This window comes from Simochromis diagramma, unplaced genomic scaffold, assembly GCF_900408965.1.
Source record: "Simochromis diagramma unplaced genomic scaffold, fSimDia1.1 OVJJ01000802.1, whole genome shotgun sequence".
In the NCBI taxonomy this organism is placed as follows: Eukaryota; Metazoa; Chordata; class Actinopteri; order Cichliformes; family Cichlidae; genus Simochromis; species Simochromis diagramma.
In genome coordinates this window covers 9,366,313-9,390,841 of record NW_024387492.1, presented here as the reverse complement: position 1 = coordinate 9,390,841, position 24,529 = coordinate 9,366,313, and the positions used below count along the sequence as shown (strand labels likewise).

The 24,529-nt window shown below is 40.5% G+C and overlaps 1 protein-coding gene across 5 annotated transcripts in view; it reads left to right on the top strand.

Moving 5' to 3' along the window:
• Positions 1-24,529, top strand: part of LOC120725242 (disheveled-associated activator of morphogenesis 1-like) — a 44,941-nt gene that overhangs the window by 17,828 nt on the left and 2,584 nt on the right. For 3 of the 5 annotated variants that reach the window (XM_040018012.1, XM_040018015.1, XM_040018013.1), the window contains exons 2-24: positions 6,708-7,016; positions 8,862-8,951; positions 13,000-13,071; positions 13,332-13,426; positions 15,771-16,104; positions 16,225-16,335; positions 16,450-16,553; positions 16,832-16,898; positions 16,987-17,104; positions 17,791-17,929; positions 18,131-18,189; positions 18,279-18,466; positions 19,669-19,968; positions 20,056-20,163; positions 21,029-21,058; positions 21,319-21,416; positions 21,508-21,592; positions 21,800-21,906; positions 22,603-22,691; positions 22,806-22,974; positions 23,161-23,268; positions 23,466-23,526; positions 23,613-23,744. In XM_040018012.1, the coding sequence (XP_039873946.1) occupies positions 6,810-7,016; positions 8,862-8,951; positions 13,000-13,071; positions 13,332-13,426; positions 15,771-16,104; positions 16,225-16,335; positions 16,450-16,553; positions 16,832-16,898; positions 16,987-17,104; positions 17,791-17,929; positions 18,131-18,189; positions 18,279-18,466; positions 19,669-19,968; positions 20,056-20,163; positions 21,029-21,058; positions 21,319-21,416; positions 21,508-21,592; positions 21,800-21,906; positions 22,603-22,691; positions 22,806-22,974; positions 23,161-23,268; positions 23,466-23,526; positions 23,613-23,744 (2,871 nt within the window). In that variant the 5' untranslated portion in view covers positions 6,708-6,809. Of the gene's footprint in view, positions 1-39; positions 3,154-6,707; positions 7,017-8,861; positions 8,952-12,999; positions 13,072-13,331; positions 13,427-15,770; positions 16,105-16,224; positions 16,336-16,449; positions 16,554-16,831; positions 16,899-16,986; positions 17,105-17,790; positions 17,930-18,130; positions 18,190-18,278; positions 18,467-19,668; positions 19,969-20,055; positions 20,164-21,028; positions 21,059-21,318; positions 21,417-21,507; positions 21,593-21,799; positions 21,907-22,602; positions 22,692-22,805; positions 22,975-23,160; positions 23,269-23,465; positions 23,527-23,612; positions 23,745-24,529 lie in introns of those variants that run through there. The other 2 variants (XM_040018014.1, XM_040018016.1) reach the window with 2 other exon arrangements.

Sequence of the window (24,529 nt, the reverse complement as noted above, 5' to 3'; positions counted from 1 at the left end):
CACTGACAGATTTTTTTTTTTTTTTTTTAACTGTTTTAAAACAGTTTAAAACAGGAAAAACTATGGCAGCAATAGAATCACATTACATTCCTTATCGTCACAGCCCTGGCTAACTTTGAAACATTAACTTTCCCTACTTCAAAGTGCTACAAGAGCTTTTATAACCCACAGCCCTGTAAAATGACTGTAAAGTGTATCACCCGATGGAAGAATCGCTTCCTTTGTCTCTGTGTTATCCCTTTCTCTTCGCTTTGCGTCTCTCTATGTTAATCCTGTAATCTGAGAGCCACTTCAGCACTGCTCCCTCAGCCATGTGACATTAATGCTCCAGAGGCAATGCCTTTGTCATATCTCGACATGCAGTCGTGTAATTTAAATGCACATGAGCACAAACACATCAGAGCAGAATAGCTCTGCTGCTTTAACACTGCAGCTTTGACACAGACTTTCTGATGGCTCTCCATTGACTGGCAGCCAATGGGGACCGATTGATTTTAATCTCCATTAAACCTGCCAGTCAACATTTCTCTCACGGCCTAGTTATTTTCTGATAAGTGTCCAAGTTATCATCTGTTTACTCATTGTGTGCTCAGGGTGCTATTAAGTAATTGGTACAATGATAGCTATGTATGGTATCCAACTGTGCAAGATACCACTATGCCATTTGTACCACATCTAAACCAGGGAAAATTAGTCACACACCATTTAACATTTCCTTCTTGCTAGGAGAAAAGCCTTAGCAACACACACACTAAAGCTACATTACAAAATGTTATTATGTTATTAACAGCCACTCTAAGATGGCATTAATGTTGTGACTGTGACCAAATGTGCCTCTGATGTTGAATCATTTTTCATTTGCACAAGTTAGGCAAAGTGTTGAAATACTGGTTTGATTGCTGGTTTCTAGCTCAGCAGCTCTGGGCTAAGGTTGTTTTTTGGCAAAATGACTTCCTCCAACCTTATTCTATGTCCTCAGCTTCATTTGCAGCTGTCCATACAAATCCAAAATATTTTTGTCAGTGCAGGGCACAATAATCCTTGGGCTTTTAGTTAAGCATGTGGCAGAGAGTGCACTTTGCAAACCATGAACTGTGCCTCCAGTATCAGTGGAGCAGATATGGTTTTCAAAAGAAATGTTGCTCTGTGCAGCAGCATCTTATAGCTGTGTCCATGACCTGGAGTTGCTTTGCATTGAAAATACTTTGGCAAGATGATCATCAAATCGTAAGTCTGATCCATCCCAAATCCTAAATCAGTAAAGAAGATTAAACTTCTGTGCACCAAATACCTTTCTGCTCCGCCCATAACACTGCTACAGCTATACCCTGTATAGCCAACCGTGCTTCTACCAGCTGTGCCCTTTTTTCTTTTTCTTTTTTCCTTTTCTTTTTTTTCACAAACATCTGATGAAATTATTTGGGCTCTCTTTAGATGTTGATGCAACAGATATTTGTGGGTTAGTGGAAAGACATTGTGTAAGAACAGCATTATACTGATGCAATTTTTCTAGGAGAAATACTATTTTTATTAACACCCTGTACACACTGTAAGGAGTTCAAGAACACTGTTAGATGGCTGTCCTTGATGCAAGGAGAGATTCGATGTTTCTCTGAAGGACAGAAAGGTAGATTATAATTATATTACATATTGTTATCCTGTTGCCAAATCTCCTCAACCAAATCAAGGTAGAGGGTGTACAGTGCTGCCAAATATATTCTGTGTATTGATTCTAAGTAGAGCCTTAATACATATGTTGTTCAAGGTTTCCTTGTCCTTACTAAAGAAACACAGGAGAGATTCTCATCTCTTTCAGCATGAATGCAGCCTGTGATTTAGGTGAATATTATTCACTGTAGAAATCAAAAAATTAAAACTACATCTCAAAGCTAGAAACTCCTGAGAGATGCCAGCTGTTGCAGAAGAAGGTATTTCACACATCTGTTTTCAATACACTGCTGTCCACTGTGTTCTCTTTCCAAGGTTGAATTCCTTCTCCAAGTCAAGCACAATCTGGGTTATTAGCATCAGCTTAAAGTTGACCTCTTATTGTGTGAAAATTAAACAAGGCTACTGATTTATAACAATTAATTTTGGATCGACTTCTGTACCTGTCACTCATGTAGCATCAGGAAAATCTGGCACACTGAGCCTTTTACGGTTAACGGCAGAGAATCCTAAAGAGGTTAATAAACTGATGGAACAAAATCAACAAAGAAAGATGTGACAGCTGGGTGAAGTGTCAGGTCATCCTTAAATTCTTCAGTTTTCCCTGCACATGTTTAGTAACGTGAGCCTCTTTGTGTTTAGCTTAAGATGCTCTTCTTACTTCTGCCTTTTCTCCAGTAGACCTGACAGTTGTGCAGGTTTTAATGGAGAGGTCTTGGGCAGGCACCATGGGCGGGCTCACACTCACTTCGCAAACACTGGGATTGTTTTTACAGTTTGGACTCATGCCAGGTCACCCGCCAAACCACATGGTCAAGAAAACAACGAGACTATCCACAGACCGAAATCTCCTTCACACAAAGAGAGAAGTGTTTGTTAGGAAATGGGTGGGCTGGTCTAGTTATTGGATGTGTATGAATGAAGGAGTACAGAAGAATCTGGGTTAATCTGTATGCATCTGCCTACAAAAGGCATGTTTCTCTGTTAAAGTCCAGGACTTGATTTATTTCAGGATGAATAGCATTCTTCTTGATCATATGAACAATGGGACTGCTACATGGCACCACCATCAACTTTCAGACTCTTAACATTTCAGACATACTACTACATGGATAATTACTGGATATGACCACTAATTTGGCTGTTACTTCTTGGACAGTTAAGATCAGTTCAGCTGGCTAGGCTGTACGTGACCTGTAATTAAAGATAATCTGTTGCTCCCTCTCAGTTAGAGCAGGTGACAGTGGAACGTGTTGTAGTGTGGGTGTTGTTCAGGGTCACAAGACTCACCTGGCTATGAGAGGAATGTTGTCCTGTTGCAACAAGCCTCTGTTAGGTTCGACACCTTGACCGTCTGACAGACAGCCTCCGGGGACTAATGTGAGCGCACTCAGGTCTCAGAGGGTAAACAATTCCAGCACAAAGTCTTCACAGACATCAGATGGTCTCCATGTTCAAACACTCCCGGTGACCTTCTTCGCATGGGTGAGTCATGGCATATCCTCTGGCTACTGTAGCTGGATGGGGGACCAGCTTTGTCCCACTCTGGCTCACAAGTTTAAACAAAGTTTAGCTAATGGAAAAAATGGGCAGCTTTGTGTACTAATATGGTCAAAGAAGCCTTTGAAAGGCTTCTTCCCTTCATGCTAGAATAGATGGTGAGTGTGAAGCCAAGCAGCTGCTGCCGAGGCCTCCAGTAGTCAATTTAGAAAAGTCAAGGATGTGTCAAAATAAATATACTATTCAGCGTGTTAATAAGAGAGAGCTGCTGTGTACTTTATCCCACGTGTGGCCATTTGGCCTCAGGCACCGTGTATTTCTAGTGGTACTGTATGCTTTTTCATTCACTCTGTTGTATATTTCGGTACGTTTGCTTTCTTTCTTTTTTCTTTAGAGAAGAGTGATTATTGTTAAAGTGGAATACATGTTATGACTAGTATTGTTTGACAGTTTGTCCAGTTAATTGTAGTTTGTTGGCTTTCAAGAGCAAAAAGCAGTGATGTGGACAAGTATCTAGTGCTTCGGATTTGTCAGAGTAGCAGTTCGTTATAAACGCAGTCTGCCTTGAGACAAAATTTAAAAAAACAATTTGTTTAAAAGTTAAATTATATCTTATGTTACTGCTTGTGTTAATTATATCTCTTTTAGAGGTTTGCTCCTTTTGTTGTTGTTAGAATCGGCACATCTTAAAGGAGTTATTTGGTGCTTAAGAATAAAAATGATAGAAGGCGACAAATTTTTCTGGTGGTTGGAAAAAGTTGCTGACATCCTTCACTTAAAAAAAAAAAAAAAAAAAAAAAAAAAAAAAAAAATACAGCTGCTGGATAGAGGAAACCCATATGAACCAAAAAGTGACAAAAATGGGACAGTGATGCTATCGGGCCCTATTTAGGTTGACCAAAGACATTGCCATAGGAAATGCCCTCACTTTCTCCTTTGGAAGAAATAACTAGTTTGTTTCCTCAGCTCGCTGAGAATAGCGACCCACAATCTTCGATTACCGCTAAGGACGTGACCTGACCAGACTAAATTTAAAAATGCTTCACACTGAACTTGATGCATTCAGTCTGTGTCGAGCATTTGACTTATAGGAAATCACTGGAAAAGGTCAAGTGAACAGGGTTATAATCTGCTGGGCTATTCGTCACCACGACAAGACGTCCAGACATTTCTGCAGTTCAGCACAACCTCTGTGGTTTATGATGGTGAGCCTCACACCACAGTGTAGGGACAGTGTAGAGATATTTTTGTGGTATGCTGACGACAGCATATTTGCGGATATCTGGACATCTCATTTTTATTTCCCAGACAGCAGATATGTCCTTTGTGCACTTGATTTCCTTGTTGAAGATAAACCATCGGGTTAGCGAGCACACTCTGCAACTTTCTTCTCTCTTTGTCACGTTTAACATGATTATTATACTTGTACATGTGTTCCAGGTTGTTCTGTTTTTTTTTTTTGGGGGGGGGGTTCCTAGTGAGTTTTGATGTTTGTTTTTCTTTTAAAATCTTACCTTATGTTTTACTTTGAGGCTTTAGCAACAACCTTAGCATCTGTCACCCTTGGCTGAAAGCAGAGAGGCAAATGTTTCAAGCACAGTTCAGTCTGGTCACAGGTCAAAGTACAGTCTGAGTGAGATGACTGAAGGGCTCTGGTCTTAACCTCCTAAGACCCGAACTCTTTCATGGCATGCATTTTTAATTTCTCTTTGATATTGGGGCTGACTGGGACCTGATGAATGTTAAAAACAAAGAATTACCTGATTTTATTTTTATTTTTTTAATTTTTATTATTTTTCTGTTTTTACCTGATTTTTGCTCCTGAGAAAAATGAGATCCACATATGAAGACATTCGTTTGAAATTTTGATTGAACAGTGTCAGTATAATGTCCTTGTAAGTGGCTATCAGGCCTTTGTAGAGCAAAGTATTTTGGTCCAGGCAACCCCAAATGTGATGTCCGCATATGTGGACACCAGGTCCTAGGAGGTTAAACAAGACTAAAGATTTAAACTTTGAAAGTTTAGCTGTTACAGATTGTCCCTCAGAGCCAGAATTTTAACATCACAATGGCACTTGAGGAAGTGTTGGGGAATTTCCAATGTCATCAGGTTTTATCTTGTCATGATTATTAAAATTTGGACAATAAATCTGTCAGTTGGATATTTTTGTCAGAACCAAAGTAGTCAAACAGCAACCTAAAATATAGTGTATCTGGTATTTGGGGGGAGGGGTTACTTAAATGATCCCAGATTTTTATTTATTTATTTATTTATTTATTTTTAATAATCTTCCTCTTGTAAAACTTTCATTGATATGCTGAGACGGTCGTCAGCAATGCTGCTCGTTTGGGACAGCTGAACTCTGTGTATTTTTATCTGTGATAGACAGGCAGGGCAGATAGTTGAGTAGGATTGTGCACATTTCCTACGTTACTGTGGAAACTTACAGCTGTTACAGACCAAACCAAATGTGTAGCTTGTACTGCAGCAGCCAGAAAGTAGAGTCACGTGACTGGATCATCAGGAAGATTGAAGCATTGTATATTCCAGTTTGACATAGTCTCTAAATGTTTTAAATCTCCCCCATCATTAGGTCAGTATGCAGACTGATTTGTACAGCAGCTCAGGGGATTACTAAAAGGCCTGCTTTAGCTTTCCCCCCCTCACTGACCAGACCAGTCTCTAAAGACCAGAAGGTATCACACACTGCTCGCCACGGTCATTGTAAACACTCCCTTCTAATTACTACTCGTTAGATCTTCAGAGAAAAGCCAATCCTGAATAGGAGGAAGTGGACACGAGAAGACCTGAATTTGCTAATCCAGTCAAATTATCTCCCCCCTTTCAAGTGTCACACTCTCATTGCAGGGCTCTATTGAGTAAATGATATAACCGTGTCTTTTGGGGGCAGAGGACATTGTACTTGCCTTTCAAAAATCATGACCCTACCTCATTAAACATTAGCAGAATCAGAGGTTCATGTTGTAGTACAGTACAATTGTGGCTGGAAGCTTGCTGTGGTTTAATTGAAGAGAACAGAAATTATCAGTCTTTGTTTTTAGCACTTTTCAAATTGTTTGTCTTAATTGTGTTTTATTCTTTTTGAAAAGCCAGTTTAACTATGCAGCACAGTGGGGTGGTGGCTAGCTCTGTTGCCTCACAGTAAGACGGTCCTTTCCTAAGCTATACTGAGTTTGACTCCACCATCTGGCCAAGATCTTTCTCTGTGGCATGCATTCTAACTGGGTACTCTGGCTTCCTCCTTCAGTCCAAAAACAGTAAGCCACTTTTATGCAGTTAGTTGGGTTAGGTTAATTGGTGATTCTAAATTGCCCACAAAAAATTGAATTGAATGTGAGTGGAAATGGTTGTTTGCCTCTCTGTGTTATCCCTGCGTCAGATTGGCGATCTGTCCAATGATAGCTGGGATAGGATAAGGATAAGTGGAAGAGAATGGATGGATGGACAGTTTAACTAATGTGGTCAATACGTCACTCTAATTTGGTCAAGACTCACTGTCCCCTCTTTGTGTCTACAGTGCTCTCTGACGGAGGCCAAACTCTGAGGTGGAGGAGGCTGTAAAGAGGTCCTGAAGGAGCCTCCCACCCTCCCTGCCTGACCAGTTAGACATTGGATCGCCATGCCTCCTCGGAAGCGTGGTGGGGGTAGCGGTGGTGGCGGCGGCGGCGGTCGCGGCGGCTTCTCCGCCATCTTCTGTTGTTTTAACAACAGAGACCATCCAGAGATCACCTACAAACTGCGGGATGACTTTGCTCTGCAGTCCATGGAGCCATCACTGCCCATGCCGGGAAATGATGAGCTGGATAGCATGTTCGCCGAGTTGGTGGTAAGACACTGTTCCATTTAGTTTTTTGTTTTTTGCACATCTAAACACTTACAGAAATCAGTAGGTAATCCCGATGTGTCTTATTCAGGATTACTTACTGGAACTTTTATTGTCATGAAAGTATTAAAAATAAATAAAGGTTTCTAGCAAGTTTGAATTCCAGCGCTTCTTTAAAATAAAAGGCCAGTACTTAGCACTGTATCACTGGGCCACCTTGGGATAATTATGACCTTTAAAAACCACCCTATCATACAAATCAAGACAATTTACAATGAAATACTTGAAATATTTTCCAAACTGACTTCAGTGGATGTTTTAAATTGGCTCTAAAATATATTCTTACTACATTGTTTACCCTGTCTGTTACATTTTAAGGCATTCCCAAATAAACTGCCACTTCCTCCCAGTTTAAACTTACACTAACTTGTGAATAACAGGGCCAGACTGCCTTTTTTCCCTGTCTTATTGTCACTTCTAATTTGTCGTGCCCTCCTCTCTCGCTCTCTCTTCTGGCCCCATTTCCTCTCTCATGGTTGCCACAGTAATCTAAGCATGACATTTTTGCACATCAATAGGCCTTATTCAGGAGCTCTTAATGCCTCGGCCTCCTCCATCTGCTAATTGCTTGTTTTTGTCTACCACTCTTTATGAAGACATAATTGAGTACGTTGAGTGTAACGACAAAGAGGCTTTCAGTTGCTCTGTTTACTAGAAGAAAACAGCCACGTGCTTTTCTTTTCACCCAGTATGAGCCACCATGTGCTTGTATAATCAGAATGGGTTTGCTGGGGGGGAAAAAAGGCTCATGTTGGGGAAACAGATTTTGAACATCTGCTCTGTTACGATCAGTTAAACTCGACCTTTGAATTTGAAATTTACTCAGACAGTCAGGTGAAGCTACTTTTCCTATCATGCGTTCATACCCAACATAAAACACATACATGCTTTTTATGATTTAGGGAGTAATTGAGTCATTTCCCCAAACACACGTGGCCCTTTTACTGAGGATGTCAATAGGGACTTGATCATTGCACATATTGATTCACCAGGCCTACATTCTTTAGCAAATGAAACCCCCCCAAAGGCACGTCCCATGATGACTAGTTGTCATTAAAATATTTTGCAATTATTCTGTTGGGTAAACTGCGTTAACATAATCTCTATTTGTTGCTTAAATGTCAAATGGAAAACAATCATCTTGTGTTTACACATATTTAAAACTGCCTGCTATACCATTTCTCCTGGAGGTAAATTGCTCAACAGCCTTCCCATAACTTCCACTGCCTCTTTCACATATAGTCATTCAGCTACAGTTCAGCACAAAAAGCCCATAAATCCCTCAGATAAGTTACAGATCTTGCTGAAAATGTCTCAGTCAGTTTTTTTCCCCCTGGTATTTAGTCAAACGCTTCCCAAAAGCACCCTTTACGCGCCTCTGTGAAATGTCTTTTATACGTTGTGACACATGTTGTTTCCAGATGTTTGTTACCACATGTTGAGCAGGCAAACCTCACCTTATCTTTTCCCCATTACTCACACATCTAAAGCCGGGAAGACATCTGATTTGTTTCAAAATCGCACTGAATATATGATGAGACCATCCAGTGATACTATGAAGAGATTGAGCTAAAAACGGCTAACAGAGCTGCTCTTCACTTATGTTTTGTTTGGTTTGATGTCAGTTGTTTGTAAATTTGCAGGATGATGGTTTTGAGAATGATGCTCGATATTTTAACACTCGAGTTATCAATACGGGTTTCATAATCTAACATTCAGAGATTTGTTACTGTGACTCAGCACCAACATTTCTTAACCTTTTTCTTCTTTTTCATCTTCATTTTGCAGGATGAGCTTGATCTTACAGAGAAACACAGGGAAGCCATGTTCGCACTGCCTGCAGAGAAGAAATGGCAAATCTACTGCAGCAAAAAGAAGGTAAACAGATCTCTGTTGGCTGCATAGCACATTACACTGTATCAGCCTTCATAGACTCGCTACTGTCTGCCTTTTTTTTTTTTTTTTTTTTTTTTTTTTTTTTTTTGGGGGGGGGGGCTACAAATATCCCAGTAGCCAATTTTATGTAATCTCCTCCCTCATTGATTTGTTGATCCCTTGAGCTGTGTGTTTTCTGAGGCTTTTATCGCTGGATCCCTATGCTTACCGCAGACTATTTTATTTTGATGTAGTGAATATGTCACTGCTTACAGTAATATTCAGGACATAGCATTGTGAACCACCTTTTGCTAATTTAATAGTGTGGCTCCTTAGGAATTCAACTTGACAGATAATTAAAATATAAAGGGTAGCTGAAAGGGTGTGTTAATGGAAACTAGCAGTTAAAGTTGACGTACGTCTGTACTGGTTTTAATCTCTCACAAAAGAGGGAAGTGGCTAAATAACATGAGGGAAGTTTGATACTACGCCAGTGCAGTATATTTAAGGCTTCTGCCAGAAACCGGTTAGTCTGCAGTGTTCTCATCTAAATTATCAAACTATTCCTGTAATGTAGAGGCTTCGGTACTATGCCTTCCCCACAGTACCGAAGTAGTTCTGGTATCTGCAATATTTTGCTTTAAGAAATAAGTAACTTACATTTCAGACTTTATTAGGATCAAAACTTGGGCTCATTTTCATTGCATCTGCCTACTGTTTGTATAGCCAATTAATGTATTGCTTATGCAAGCCATTATCAGTCAAACAGATAGCTAAACATTTCAAACAAAGCACATCATTCCCATTCCACAAAGTGCTTGTAATATCCCTGCATTAATCCCCTGTTCTGTTATACATCTCTTGAGTTACAGTCACTTTCTCCCTCGCTACAAAGTAAATCTTTTCTACTTAAAAGAGCTCCTTTGTGAATAACTTCCTTGAGCGGATGCTACATGAGGTGCATATAAAAATAGTGCGTAGAGGGAGTAAAGCGAAAGCTAAATCTGGCCTCCTACATTAGATAATCCACTAACAGGGAAGGTACTGTCAGAAATGATGAAGTTCTGAAGATTTCAAAGGTCCTATTTTTTCCCTTTAAATTTTGACAGCGCATTTCCTCCCACACAGCGTGGTTTTTCTCTTCTTCTCTTCCTGCCTGATTCAAAAATGAAGAAAACTTGGCATATTTTTGATTTTGATTTTTTTTTTTTAATTCTCTTTTAGGTAACACACCTATCCCATCAAAGCATTCATGTAGACACAACATATACTCTACTACTCTGTGACAGTGTCGTGTTTCATTATGGTGTTCCGGATAAAAGGAACGTCAGCTGTTTCTCCACATAACAACTCATCCTCAGTATGCAGGAAAATGCAGACCCCTGTTCTGGTTTAGCTCAGTGCAAGTTCAGCTACCTCTTAATGTGCCCACACATTTTTACAGCAGTGTTTCAAGGCCAAAGGTATGAGGGTGTAGGATATCCTGTCCTGACTAGTATGCAGACAGGCCATGCAGATTTATTAATCTTTTCCTACATCTGGTAACAAACTGGATGGTGAGGAGTACTGGGATTTAGCCAGATGGATTGGATATTTAGATTATGTGTGTGTGTGTGTGCACTATGTAAATCCCCAGATAAAACAGCTGCAGAAAGGCATAGATGTTAGTAGGCCAGAACAGCAGAGCAAAAAAAAAAAAATCACCATTGTTTGAAATGTCAGTTTTCTTCCTGAATGTAAATGCTTTTGCTTTAGCCAGCCCAGAGAGTTTAAATATGCATGAAACAAATGTAGCTCTTGGCAATGAATTGAATAGGTGTGTTTCCCAAAATGTCAAATTACTCCTTGTAAAGATTTGTGTTTGAGCCAAAAGTGTGTATTCATGTTGATGGATAATTTCTTTGCAGAAATGGTACGTTTCCAGCACAGTTAAGTTATTGGATATGACGAGAAGCTCGAGGAGCCACGTCAAATTTTCCTCTTTCGCTGGACACATACTTTAAGTATAGGTACACTTATGGCTTACTTTAGCTGCAGACAGCATCAACTAGTCAGTCACAACAAGGCAAGTGATGGAGAGTGCTGCATGCTCCTGCATCTACTGTGCCCCAGTTAGTGGCCTTATTTCAGTAGCATCACAGTGCACCTTAAAAATAAACCTCAGAATCGTTGCTTTACTTCTTTTGTGTTAAAGGGAAGTTGGGGGAGGATTTAGGTGAGTCAACCCTTTTTAAATGCAGTGTGGACCTACAGAATAAGGGTGAGGGAGGAGAGACAGAACAGACATCAATATTGCTGACTCTGCAGCAAACTTTGGCTCCAACTCGGACAGATAAAAACTCACCATCAGAGATTCAGAGAGGAAGGGTATGTGCGTGCGTGCGTGTGTGTGTGTGTGTGTGTGTGTGCATGCAGAGAAAAGAGGAAGCACTTAGTTGTCCAAAGCAAACAGGAAGGCTTCACTTCCACAGGTGCTTCTTTTGTATGTGAATAGCGGGTGGGTGAGTGAGGGGGTGATAAGGAGGAAGATGGGTCATTATCGGGGCACTCAAAGCCCAAGTGATGAGGGTGCTCTTTTTCCACCAGTTGTTTCTTGGCTTCAGAAGTCAAGCTGGATGTGGAGGAGATAAGTCATTCAAAGCTTTAGCTGTTTAGTTTGGCCAGACACCTGAGCTGATGAAATCATGCTGTAGAGAATCAATCTGCTTCCTGTCTCTTGTTTTTTGTCCATTTTCTTCAAGGCTACATCATCTGCCAAGAAGAAGATTTACTGATCTGGTTGTCAGCAAAGATTTTTTTTTTTTTTTGTTGGGTTTCAGATTTTAACGTGAGGGAAAAAGAAAAGTTTAACTTCTAACTTCTTGAGTTCTGAAACGGGCTAACTATTAAATGCACAGTTTAAGATTTCGTAATGTGTCTCTGACCTTTATTTTTTCCAAATGTGAAAAAAAAACAAACCCCTCAAAATACACTCCTAGCCTGTCATCATAACTCTAAATAAACTGTGGGTATTTTATATTTTGAAGACCGCTGACTTAGAAGTTAAAGGAGTAACTCTTTAAAATGTAAAAGTGGTCCCACCTCTGCGTCTCCTTGGCCTCTTCAAACTGACTGGACATTTTCCAGGACCCATCTGGTCAAGCTGGCACTGGTCTTGAGTGGAACAGCAGGATCAGTCCTTCCTGTCACAGCACAAACCTTGCAGACCAGCCAAGGCCCACAGTTTCGACCAACAGCGGCCAAATCTCTACAGGCTCACTTTATTAACTGACGCCCAATTAGTTTCTGATGGTCACAGTTCACTTGTGCCTAATGGAGCATGAGTTAAACTGAAAGCCAAGAAAGCTTTTATGTACATGCCAAGGTTAGCTTCAAGTCACTTTAACCTCAGTGTTTTAGTTGTCTTTTTAAGTCAAATATGAAATCATCTCAGAAGTGCCTAGCAAGTTTTTTGTTTTTTGTTTCCCCCCCTCCTTTAAACTTGCAATGCAAACGTGTCCGTGAGCAAGATTAATCTCACCATAAGTCAGGCCATGTCCTTAATCCACGGTTTAAACATGCATTTGCTAATCTCACGATTTTCTCAAGCAGCTGTGCACTCGTGTTTTGGCATTTTTCACCACCTCCTGAAACTTAGTGAAGCTCTGGAAGATAAAATAGCTTGAATATCTGTGTCGCCCTACTTTGAGCTCTCGATTCGTTTTTGGCTGGTGGCTATTTAAGCTCCAGTCCGTCTGTTCCCTGTCCATTTGTCTGTGTTTGTGTGCATCGTGTCTTTCAAAGCCAATCAATCTGAAAAGTGACGGAAAGAGGGGAAAAAAATAATTTGCTTTGAAGTTAGACTTCAGGGTATTCGAACATGTGACATGAACCAAATAACTTTTCTTCTCATGTGAAATATGTCCTTCCAAACCACATTCTTATGTAACTTTGAAAAATGAAAATCATACCCAGTTAATATTTATGAGCTAATGCCTCATGTTTTCCTTCATTTTAATTTTCTTGTCTACTTTAATGACAGTGAAATGTATTTCATTTTTCTGTTTTTCAGGAACAAGAAGAAAACAAAAGTGCCACTAGCTGGCCAGAATATTACATTGATCAGCTCAATTCAATGGCAGCTGTAAGTAGTAACATGAGCGAGATGTCTTTTTTTGAATTTACTAAATGGTCTTTTCTTTTATGTAATGTAGTGATGAGATATGATGACTTTTAAACATTTTGCACGTTTGTGGTGCTGAAATATCACAACCAGATTTTTACACTTTTTTTTTTTTTTCCCTTATTGAAATTTGTTTTGTTTTTTGTGACCTGTTTATCATTAAGAAAATTAACTTTATTTTGGCCTCAGATCTTTATGATGTTCAATCTTTTGCTGAACAGAGAAAGACGCTCCTCGCTCTGGAGAAAGAGGATGAGGAGGAGAGGAACAAAACTATAGAGAACTTGAAGACTGCTCTGAGAACCCAACCTATGAGGTGACCAAAAAGTTTAGAACAGCAAATAAATACACTCACATCCACATTAAAAACTATGGTAGATCCTAGGGATGAAAAACAAATGAACACATTAAATTATAACAGCTTGTGCTATAGAGCTTCAGTTTTAAGGCTACATGACTATCAGGTAAGTATCTGATGTTGCACACTACCAAGACGCAGTAAATAAACTGGAGGTCTGTAGCGTGCAAGCTGATAGCTGTTGATATATTTTTCTTTTTCATGTGCCCAGATAGTTTATGTATCTAAACCAGAGGTGTGGACTCGAGTCACATGACTTGGACTCGAGTCAGACTCGAGTCATTAATTTTATGACTTTAGACTTGACTTGAAAAAATGTTCTAAGACTTGTGACTTGACTTGGACTTTTACACCAATGACTTGGGACTTGAATTGGACTTGAACCGGTTTACTTGAAAAGACTTGATATTTTACCCCAAATATAAAATTTAACATGCATATTATATAGAGATTGAAAATGTGACGTCATTCACGGGTAGAACCGCAAAGGATTCTGGGAACTCGTGGCAAGCGGTACTAGCGCACGCAGGCTTTCAATTAAAATCAGTTATACAGCGATAAAAAGAAACACAAAAATGTCAAGAAGCTGTTGTATTATTAACTGCAATAGCCGGTCGCATGATAGCCACGGGAAGCCGACGGGTAAAGAGATCGGTTGTTATCGGATTACGTCGTTGAAGAGAAATTGTTCGAGCCATGTTTCCGAAGTAACAAAGAGGCGACTGGATTGCAGCCATTCAAAGACCAAATATAACGTCCCAGAACACTCCAGCTCACAGGTTAGTCTGCTCCAAGCATTTCCACAAAGGTCAGTCTGCTGTTGTAGTTAATGCGTCATTTTTCATAACATAATTGGTGATATAGGTTACAAGCAAGTCTGGCGCTGAACAGAAATTGTCGGGCTATGCTCCTTTATTTATTGTGCATAAATAGTGAATTGTCCTGACACAATATTGCGTTTCGCTTCTGTTATTATGGTACATTGACAAAAACATATACTTTCATTCACAGGGTAAAACAGTTGTTTTGTATCACCAATCGCCCAGTGCGATTACAGCATACAGTATTGTTGTCACTGCTACATTTCTGTGATGCTACCAGAAATTATTTCCACTGCTAATTAATTACCGTTGAGCTCAAAGGTCCTAAACGGTTAACGAATGTGTATTTATGACGACGATTTGTGAGACTGGTAAACTTATGATAGGTACGATGGTCTTTACTTTCTACACGGTGCATTTCAAGGTCCTGCACCCATCCGTCGGTAAACTGTACCTGGGCTTGTTGCAGTGACCGGAAGTTACTAAACTTCACGAGTGTATGCACTCACTCCAAGAAGCGTATAATTATAAATATGCTACGATGAGATAGCTGACTTCATCTAACTAGCAAATGTTTTCCAGGCTACGTTGGTGATGCAGTTTTTTTTTTTTTTAAATGATATTTTTAAAAAAAATATCATTTATTTATGTATGATATTTTTGTCATGCGATTTTTAAAGCCGGTCCTACAAGCGCATCCAAGAATAACATGCAGCTTATCTCAGAACTGTCGGTGAAAATTATTCTTGGAGCTAGGTTTAATTGAGCTGCATTTTAAAGAGGTGCAATTTCACAATTTGTGTATATTTTCTAAGTTCACTATTTTGTCATGTGTTGAGAAAAACACAGATTTAAAAATTACATGGTCTAATATTTACATTTAGCATATAACTGCAACATGCTTTTTTTTCGTTGTTTTTTTTTAAAGACTCGAAAGGACTTGAAATTCAAAATTTCAGACTTGTGACTTTACTTGGACTTTTACACCAGTGACTTGAGACTCGACTCTGACTTGCCTGACATTACTTGAGACTTGACTTGAGACTTGAGGATAAAGACTTGAGACTTACTTGAGACTTGCAAAACAATGACTTGGTCCCACCTCTGATCTAAACTCAGCCCCCCCCCCCCCTTTTTTAAATGTCACCTGTCATCATATCTCCTGTTATTAACCTCCATCGCTGCATCTGTCGCTCTTTTCAGCTCCTCATACTCGTATGGAAATGCACCCTTTAAAAATTGAACACCCGTAAAGGTTTTTCATTGATATAAAAGAACATTAAAGGAGACCCTCTCATTTTCAACACTTACTGAATATGAATTCATTGTACTGCAAGAATACACAAGGACACAAGGAACATTCACTGCAGTTTTAACCCAAAAACTTGGGTATTATCGATGCACTATACTTCTATGGTATAGTTAGTATTTCCTTAAGCGCTAAGATCATCTCTGTAAATCGCAATGACGTCTCTGTTCAGGTTTGTGACTCGATTTATTGATCTGGATGGCCTGACGTGTATCCTGAACTTCCTGAAAAGCATGGACTATGACACCACAGAATCACAGATCCACACGTCTCTCATCGGCTGCATCAAAGCTCTGATGAACAACTCGCAGGGCCGCGCCCACGTCCTCGCTCACTCCGAGAGCATCAACATCATTGCCCAGAGCCTGGCCACAGAAAACATTAAGACAAAGGTGGCAGTCTTGGAGATCATGGGTGCTGTATGTCTGGTGCCTGGCGGGCACAAAAAAATCCTGGAGTCAATGCTGCACTACCAGCGTTTCGCCTGCGAGAGGACACGCTTCCAGGTGGGTGGGAGCAGTTGAGGGCAGTGCTCTGATTTTAAATCTTTCACAGAGACGTAAAGCAATTTAAAAGCAACATTGCTTGAAAGTATTAATCATCTGTAATGGATTTTCATCTCTCAGACACTTGTAAATGATCTGGACCGGAGTACGGGGCGGTACAGAGATGAGGTCAGCTTGAAAACAGCCATCATGTCCTTTATTAATGCTGTGCTGAGTCAAGGAGCTGGAGAGGTAATATATACTGTTTTCATGCATCTTTTCACACAGGAGTCACTTATTCAAGAGGCTCTTTAAAGCACTGCTTGCATCAGTATCTTACTGCTGTTTTTTTCCCCCCCGTTTTAGACTAGTTTGGAATTCCGTATTCACCTCCGATATGAATTTCTTATGCTGGGGATCCAACCTGTGATCGATAAGCTACGCTCTCATGAAAACGCCACGTTAGACAGGTGAGGTGCAACTTCACTCCAAAACATAATCTCTTCCAAAGTGGTGTCTGTAAACATTTACAGATCAGTCGAACAGCTAAAGAAGTACACAAGCACACATACTGTGAGTCAAAACCTCGGTTTTAAACTCTACACATTATCCTGGAACTCTACCCCCAACAACAACAACACAGTAGATTTCAAAGTCTTTCCAACTAATGCGTGTCAACATTAATACTCTGATCTTTCTAAGCTGTAAGTGTGCGAGTTCATCACTTAATTCTCTGTGACACTTTCAGGCATTTAGACTACTTTGAGATGCTGCGGAACGATGATGAGCTGGCTGTGTCAAAACGTTTCGAGTCGGTAAGGAAAAGAAACATCTCTCCCTTACTCATCATGTGAGGAACAAATGTTTATTCATTTGGGGGGGGGGTTTATGCTTCTTATCCAGGTACATGTAGACACCAAAAGTGCCACGCAAGTTTTTGATCTCATCCGGAAGAAGATGAGCCACACTGATGCATATCCGCACTTTATGTCTGTCCTGCATCACTGTCTGCTCATGCCACGTAAGTTTAGTTGTTTGTGACTGGACAAACAGGCTTGATAAATATTATATGGTAAGAATGTTGACTTTGTCCTGATTAGTCAGTCCAGAAGGTGGATTAGCACATTCCCAGCCAAACTAAAGCTGTATTCATTCAGACGCTAATAATTTAGCTCCGTAACTATTTTCCCTACCTCTCACTTTCAATGGATTTGAAGTGAAAGAGCCACTAAAGACACGACTGCACGAGGCTTTTTGCTTTAACTCTTACTCCTCTATTCTGTGTTTTTCAGGCATTTTTTTGAAGAATTGAAAATGGGAGTGAGCCGCAACCAGTGATGTGGTTTCACCCCAGTGTTAGCAATAATCTGCAAACTTAGGAAGGAAAAATAAAACAATTATATATTAAATTTGATGCAGTGCACTTTTAATTTCCACAGTAAAGTATAACAGCAGTACCGCATGTTGTGCACTGTGAGTTTATAAGGCACCAGTTAACATCTTGTCCCCATATGACTGATGAAATTTCACCAATCAGTAAGAAATACATTTGTCATCTTGTTGTAGCCTTTAATTATTTTGCCTCCTTTAGGCTATCTAACCACTGTGGATCCAAGTGTAATCAGTATTTTCTCCGATAACACTGAATGGAAGAAACATGAGTAATGGGAAATTTGCTTTCTTTGCTCTCTTTCTTTCCGTGTCCAGACAAGAGAAGTGGAAACACTGTACAGTACTGGCTGCTATTGGACCGCATCGTCCAGCAGATGGTCTTGCAGAATGATAAAGGTCATGACCCTGACGTCACACCACTGGAGAATTTTAACGTGAAGAATGTTGTCCGAATGTGAGTGCACCGATTTTCCTCTGAACAGACGGACACGTAAACATGGAACAGATTGAAGAATGTAGAACAGGGCTGAAGTAGAAATCCATGTGTTTGACAGCGTTGGTTCAAAAATAGCTCCCCTTTTATGTTCAGAAAAACAATCAGTGAAGTCGTTCGCGGAGACGCTGTAAGTAATTACGTGCGTCATTCTCTCTGCAGGCTGGTCAATGAAAATGAGGTCAAACAGTGGAAGGAGCAGGCAGAGAAAATGAGAAAAGGTGTGTGCGATTATAAATGGAATGGGACAATTTTCTTACCAATGAAAATCACGTTTTAATAAAATCTTGCTTTAATTTCCCCATCACAGAGCACCATGAGCTGCAACAGAAGTTTGAGAAGAAGGAGCGTGAATGTGACGCCAAGACCCAGGAGAAAGAGGACATGATGCAGACCCTCAACAAGATGAAAGAGAAGCTGGAAAAGGAGAGCAACGAGCACAAAAATGTCAAACAGCAAGTGGCTGAACTCACCGCACGACTGCATGAGCTCAGCACCGTATGTTTCCCTTTAAAGTACTTTGCAATTACAATTACCTTCAAATGAAAACCTTAATGAGTAGGATGATGGACTCTGACAGCCAGCGGTGGTCCAGAATAATCATATGACCTAATCTAAGAAGTTAGGAGTAGTCCTTTAGATATCACAATGTGATCTAAATTTATTAAAACCTCAAAATTAAGCAGTTTAAGTTTTGTTTTTGTGTTTTTTTCTTTTCTAGATAAAAAGCAGAAATGAAAAAATGAACCATTTTTAACTTCTGTCTGATTAAAGGTCAGGTTGAAGGGAGCACTTCTGTTTATTTTCATATATTTCATATATACTGTTACTGTGGCCCTGAGTTCAAGCACATGCAAGCCCACAAATTACAATGGAAATTGAGTAAAACATAAAAGAAATAGAAAATGTTCACAAAAAACCTTATAAAACAAAAGTGTTTTCGGGGTGACAACAATGTGACAGAACAGCTGCCGAGGTGACAAGCTACTGAACGACTAATAGCAAACACCTATCTATGCATGAGTCATGCGATTAAAATGCACATTACCCGCATCTTTTTGTTCCTCACAACAACGATGAAAACTGTTAAGAAAAAAAAAAAACAGAGCTTCCTGTCATTTCCACAGTTTTTATGTCACATTGTTGTCTCCCTAAAAACATGTCCTTTGTATTTTGTGTGCTTTTGCAGTGTTTTTCTATTTGCTGGTGTTTTCATAAGTCCAAGTGCGTTTAACCTCTCAGGGCCAACATAGAATGCAGATAAAAGAAGATGACAGCTGATGGTTTTGAGAATCCATTTCAGCTAATGTGCCCCTTTTCTGCTGGACTATAATCAGAATTCAGAAAGCACCCAAGACCAGGAATCTTGTTTCCTGTCTATAGTGACTACGAGTCTACTGAAATGGCACAAAACTATCATAAAAACTGTGTTATTGAAGGCCAAATGTAGGTTTAAGAAACTAATAATACACAGCTACCTTACTTGAGAAAGAAACTCATGAAATTAGGAAAACCTTTTGCTTTATGATAACAAAAATTAGACTTTTAGACTGGTATCGTTTTAATTATGAATCAGTGTGGTATGGTTTGTGTTGAAAAAAGCATAACAAAATTTTTTGTAGTTACAATTCCATTGAATGTGCAGCAATACTCTTTCCATGAGAATTGAACCCCTCTCGTGTTCCCATGTGTCTCTGCAGAGGCAGGCAGCTGTTGTTCCTGGCGGCCCTCCTGTTGCCCCCGGCCCCCCTGGCGGCCCGGTGCCTCAGCCAGGCTTTGCAGGAATAGCCCCACCTCCTCCACCACCTCCTGGTGGTATGATGCCTCCTCCACCACCCCCACCGCCTCCGCCAGGTGGCCCTCCACCTCCCCCTGGGCTCCCGCCCATTGGAGGTATCCCTCCACCACCAGGAGCGCCCCTGGGATCATCGCTGAAGAAGAAGAACATTCCTCAGCCATCCAACCCTCTCAAGTCCTTCAACTGGTCCAAGTTAGCTGAGGTATGAAGAGCAGAGGCACAGGAGGCCTCCAGATATTCCTGCTCTTTGTTAAAATTTGACATATAAGATGTCTTATTTTCCTCTCAGAATAAGCTGGAGGGTACGGTCTGGATGGAGGTGGACGATGCCAAGGTTTTCAAAGTGCTGGATTTAGATGACATTGAAAGAACCTTCTCAGCCTATCAGAGGCAGCAGGTACTGAGAATGATGTAGTTCACCTTTCACTCTCACCACATGTTGCTATGTTGTCTATCATTAGATAAGGCCAAGGGTAGATATGTGGGTTTGGGGTGGGCAGAGGGTTCAGTTTGCTTGCAGTTTTTTTTTTTTGGGATTTAGACTTGGCTGCTGTTCAGTTCCTTGGACTTTTTTGCTAAATTTTTTTTTTTTTTACTGTTGTACAACTTTTCTTTCCTAAGCACAGTTTGGTCATGGGGAAGAGGTCAGATCAATAAAAACAGGAGAAAGGAGATATTTTGAGATACACTTGGCAGTTAATTAGATTCCAGACTTTCATGCTTGAATGATTTTAAACTCCTCACATTTCGAATGGAACGCTTTTTCTTTTTTTCTAATGGTTTAGATCATTCTGCCATTTGTGATTGAAAATGCATGAGTGCGCTGCTCACAATCAGCTGTTCCTTTTTTCTTTCAGTTTGCAACTGATGTAGTTTCTAGAAATTCATAATCGGTAGTTTCTGGATTAGAAGGGCATGTCTTTTTAAAGATGAAACTGCAGACAGCCCAGTATATAAAATGTGATCTAACGCATGTTGAATCCACACACATTAAAAAAACAAAACAAAAATGTGCATTTTAGATACTCAGCATCAGCCTAATCAGTTTAATGATTAGTTATGTGCACAGCATGTGAAGAACAAGCATGTAGTGATAATCTGAACAGCCACTTACAGTGTGTCTTACTATGCTCACGTCATTGCTGATCCATTGTCATTGAAGTGCTGAATGATTAATTTGTTCTTATGGGCTGCAATCACGTAACTGCTTTACTTATTCTAATGAGTGCTTACATCTTCCCTGCTTCTTGCCTGCATTTTAGGACTTCTTAATGATCAATAACAGCAAACAGGTGAGTGCACTTACAGTACAGTAGTTTCTACAGTCACTCTTTGTTCATATATTTGGCGTCAGCTGTCTTTACTTGTCGTGTTTGCGTGTTCTCGTGAATTCTACAGCCACTCTCTCTCCTTTCAAATGTGTTTTAAGCTCTCCTTCGGGATGCTGGCACATGTGTCATCCAGTCCTAATTGTTATGTGTTTGTCTGTGACTGTAACTGAAACAAAATGTGAGCTTCATGCTTTCTAACCTCTTAATCACTGTGCTAACAGAAAGAGGCGGAAGACGACACGCTGGGCTCCAAAAAAGTCAAGGAGCTGTCAGTGATTGATGGCCGTCGGGCTCAAAACTGTAACATCCTGCTCTCACGGTAAGTTCAGTTCAGGATTTTAAAAAAAACAAAACAAAAAAAACCCCAGACACAGCAGATGTTGTTATATTCTATCTGTTGTGCACTGCAGACTGAAGCTTTCAAATGATGAGATTAAGAGAGCCATCCTAACCATGGACGAACAGGAGGACCTTCCCAAAGACATGCTGGAGCAGGTACGGCTTTCATGCAAACATAAAACAGCTGTGCTTTCATTAATGCACGTCAGTTTAAATCACAAGTAGTTAAGAGGTGAGCGGCAAACCTCATGCGCCTTGGAGCGAGAGACAGTGGAAGCAGAGATTCAGGCATGTTCACTGACGACAAAAAGCAGAGGTGTCTGAGTATTCGATATAATGAAAAGTCTTTTCCTTGTCCTTTAGTTGCTGAAGTTTGTCCCAGAGAAGAGCGATGTGGATCTCCTCGAGGAGCATAAACATGAGCTCGATCGAATGGCCAAACCCGACCGCTTCCTTTACGAGATGAGCAGGTGAGTTTCTCTTTATGTGCAGCGTATTATTTCACTGTTTACCAGCTGATAACCACAGAGCTGACAGCATCAGGGCAGAGCAGCTCAGATCTGCTGACAAACAATAGTCTTTGTTTCCTCTTGGTCTGAGTAGATAAACCCAGTGACACATGGTTTTCTACTTAACGGGAACAATAGCCGTCTGTGTGAAACATTGTTTTGGAGAAAGTGAGCCGATAATTTCATAACTTTTATTGCAGTTTTGCAAATAAAGTCATGTAAGACAAAAGAAAGGAGTGTGGTCACCAGCAAAGGTCAGGTCGCTGGTGGGTGAGATCCTGCAGCATAGCAACAGCAGAAATGTATGTAAAGGAAGAATCACACAGTCCGTTTTGTCTTGTTTCCTCTAAGAAGTGCCGCTGTAGTTTCCAGTTTGTCGTCTTACAGGCTGGACTGGAAGACAGATGCCACTGTGGTATTCATTAAGTGCACAGTCTGTGCTTTATAGGCTTAAATCATAAACACAGACAAAAATAAGCTTCAGTACCACAACTAAAACTTTTATATGCTTATATAAAACTTGTATAGTGTGGCGATTTAAGTGCAATGTTCATGATTGTGGCTTTTGTCTACATTTGTGGATTTCCCTGTTTATAATTTATTATTTGTATCTTTTTCTCCTTCTTCTCTGACACGTTATTTTCATCCTCGGTCCAGAATAAACCATTACCAGCAGAGGCTGCAGTCTTTGTACTTTAAGAAGAAGTTTGCAGAGAGGATAGCTGAGATCAAACCCAAAGTTGAAGGTGGGAAATATGTGCTTTATACAATAAAAATGATATCTCAAATATGATTGCTATGATTTATCCAAAGCAAACATATTTATATCTCCAACTTTGTCCATTTTCCTGCTGCTTTAGCGCTGGGTAAGGCGTCTAAGGAGGTTTTAAACAGCAGAAACCTGAAGCAGCTGTTGGAGGTGGTGCTGGCATTTGGAAACTATATGAACAAAGGTCAAAGGGGCAATGCTTATGGCTTCAAGGTGTCTTCACTCAACAAGATCGCGGATACTAAATCCAGTATCGACAAGTAAGAACATTTTTCAACAGTGGTATTAAAACTTTGCAGGCAGCAGTAGCAAGAATGGCATGCGGTGTATAAAAGTCACATCTGGGAATATTATAGTGATGAAATTTCATGTGGATATTCATATCTGAAAGTCCATCATGAAAGTCCTATATTGCACATTTGACACATTTTGCTGTGTGTTTGCAGAAACATTACTCTGCTGCACTATCTGATCACCATCCTGGAGAAGAAATATCCCAAAGTCCTGAAGTTCCAGGAGGACCTGCAGAGTATCTCAGAGGCAGCCAAAGTCAAGTAAGTAAAGGCCGGGAGCAGTGATTCCCAAGTGTTTTCCTAATTTTTGTTTGTAAAATATGCCACCAATTGTGGTTCAATTGTTGGCATATAAAAAGAGAGTTTTCTGTAAAGGGTGAATCATCTGCATGGGGAACCTAATTTTCAGCTACTTCCTTTTTAAGTGAATGGTGATGACCTTTCTTTCTTCCACGCAGTATGACGGAGCTGGAAAAAGATATCGGCAACCTGCGCAGTGGATTAAAAAGTGTAGAGAGCGTAAGTCATGGATATTTATTTGCAAACTCAGCAGAGCTCTTCTTTATGTTCTCTTTCTAATTGCTCCTTTTGATTTCCACTTGCAGGAACTGGAATACCAGAAGAAAGGGCCGCAGGAGCCGGGTGACAAGTTTGTGTCGGTGGTGAGCCAGTTCATCACCGTGGCCAGCTTCAGCTTCACTGATGTCGAGGACTCTCTCATCGAGGCCAAAGAACTGGTGAGTCATTCGGCCTGTGTGGTTTCTCCAGAAAACCCGAGGGTGTGCACGTGCGTTTGAGCAGACCGGACAGCGTCGCAGTCGCCTGCAGACACAGGCGCTGAAAGCTTGCATCCCATTTCCTCTCCATGCAGCTGTTTCTACAAGCCTTACTGACCCCGCCAGGGACCTTTCTAGGAAAGCGACCAGCAGGAGAAGCGTTTCGGCTTCCTGCTGCAGTGCCACCGACACTTTATTGTGCGGCCTGCTTGTCGCCATGTGTGAGGGCCAAGAGTGCAAACAGGAACATAGGCTTTAATATTATTTCACACTGTGGACATCAGATTACACCTGCCAACTTTAAGATGTCACTTTATGTTGTGCAAACAGAATCACAGCATCGAAGCAAACGAAGACGAAGCAAATGTGAATTTTATGGGGACTAAACTCCACTACCAGCAGAAACCTGAACATGTTCACATTTCAAAGGGCCGTTTGACACGCTAACATGGGATTTATGTGTCTGTCTTCCTGAATGGCAGGAAGAGGTGTTTTTTCTTTATTATTTTTATATGTCCCACAGTGTGTGCCACATTGACATGAGGACTCAGCTGGTAACATGGGAACCATTAGTTGCTGTTAATCATTTACAGTATGCCACGGTTAAATATTTGAATGTTTACAGCGGCCTTCTGTACTCACGACTGGGAGCCAGATAACCTCGTGACCCTCTAAGTGGGTCACTGCATCAGCTCTGTGCATATAAACAAAACAAAAGCAGAAAAAGGTGACTGTGAAATAGAGTT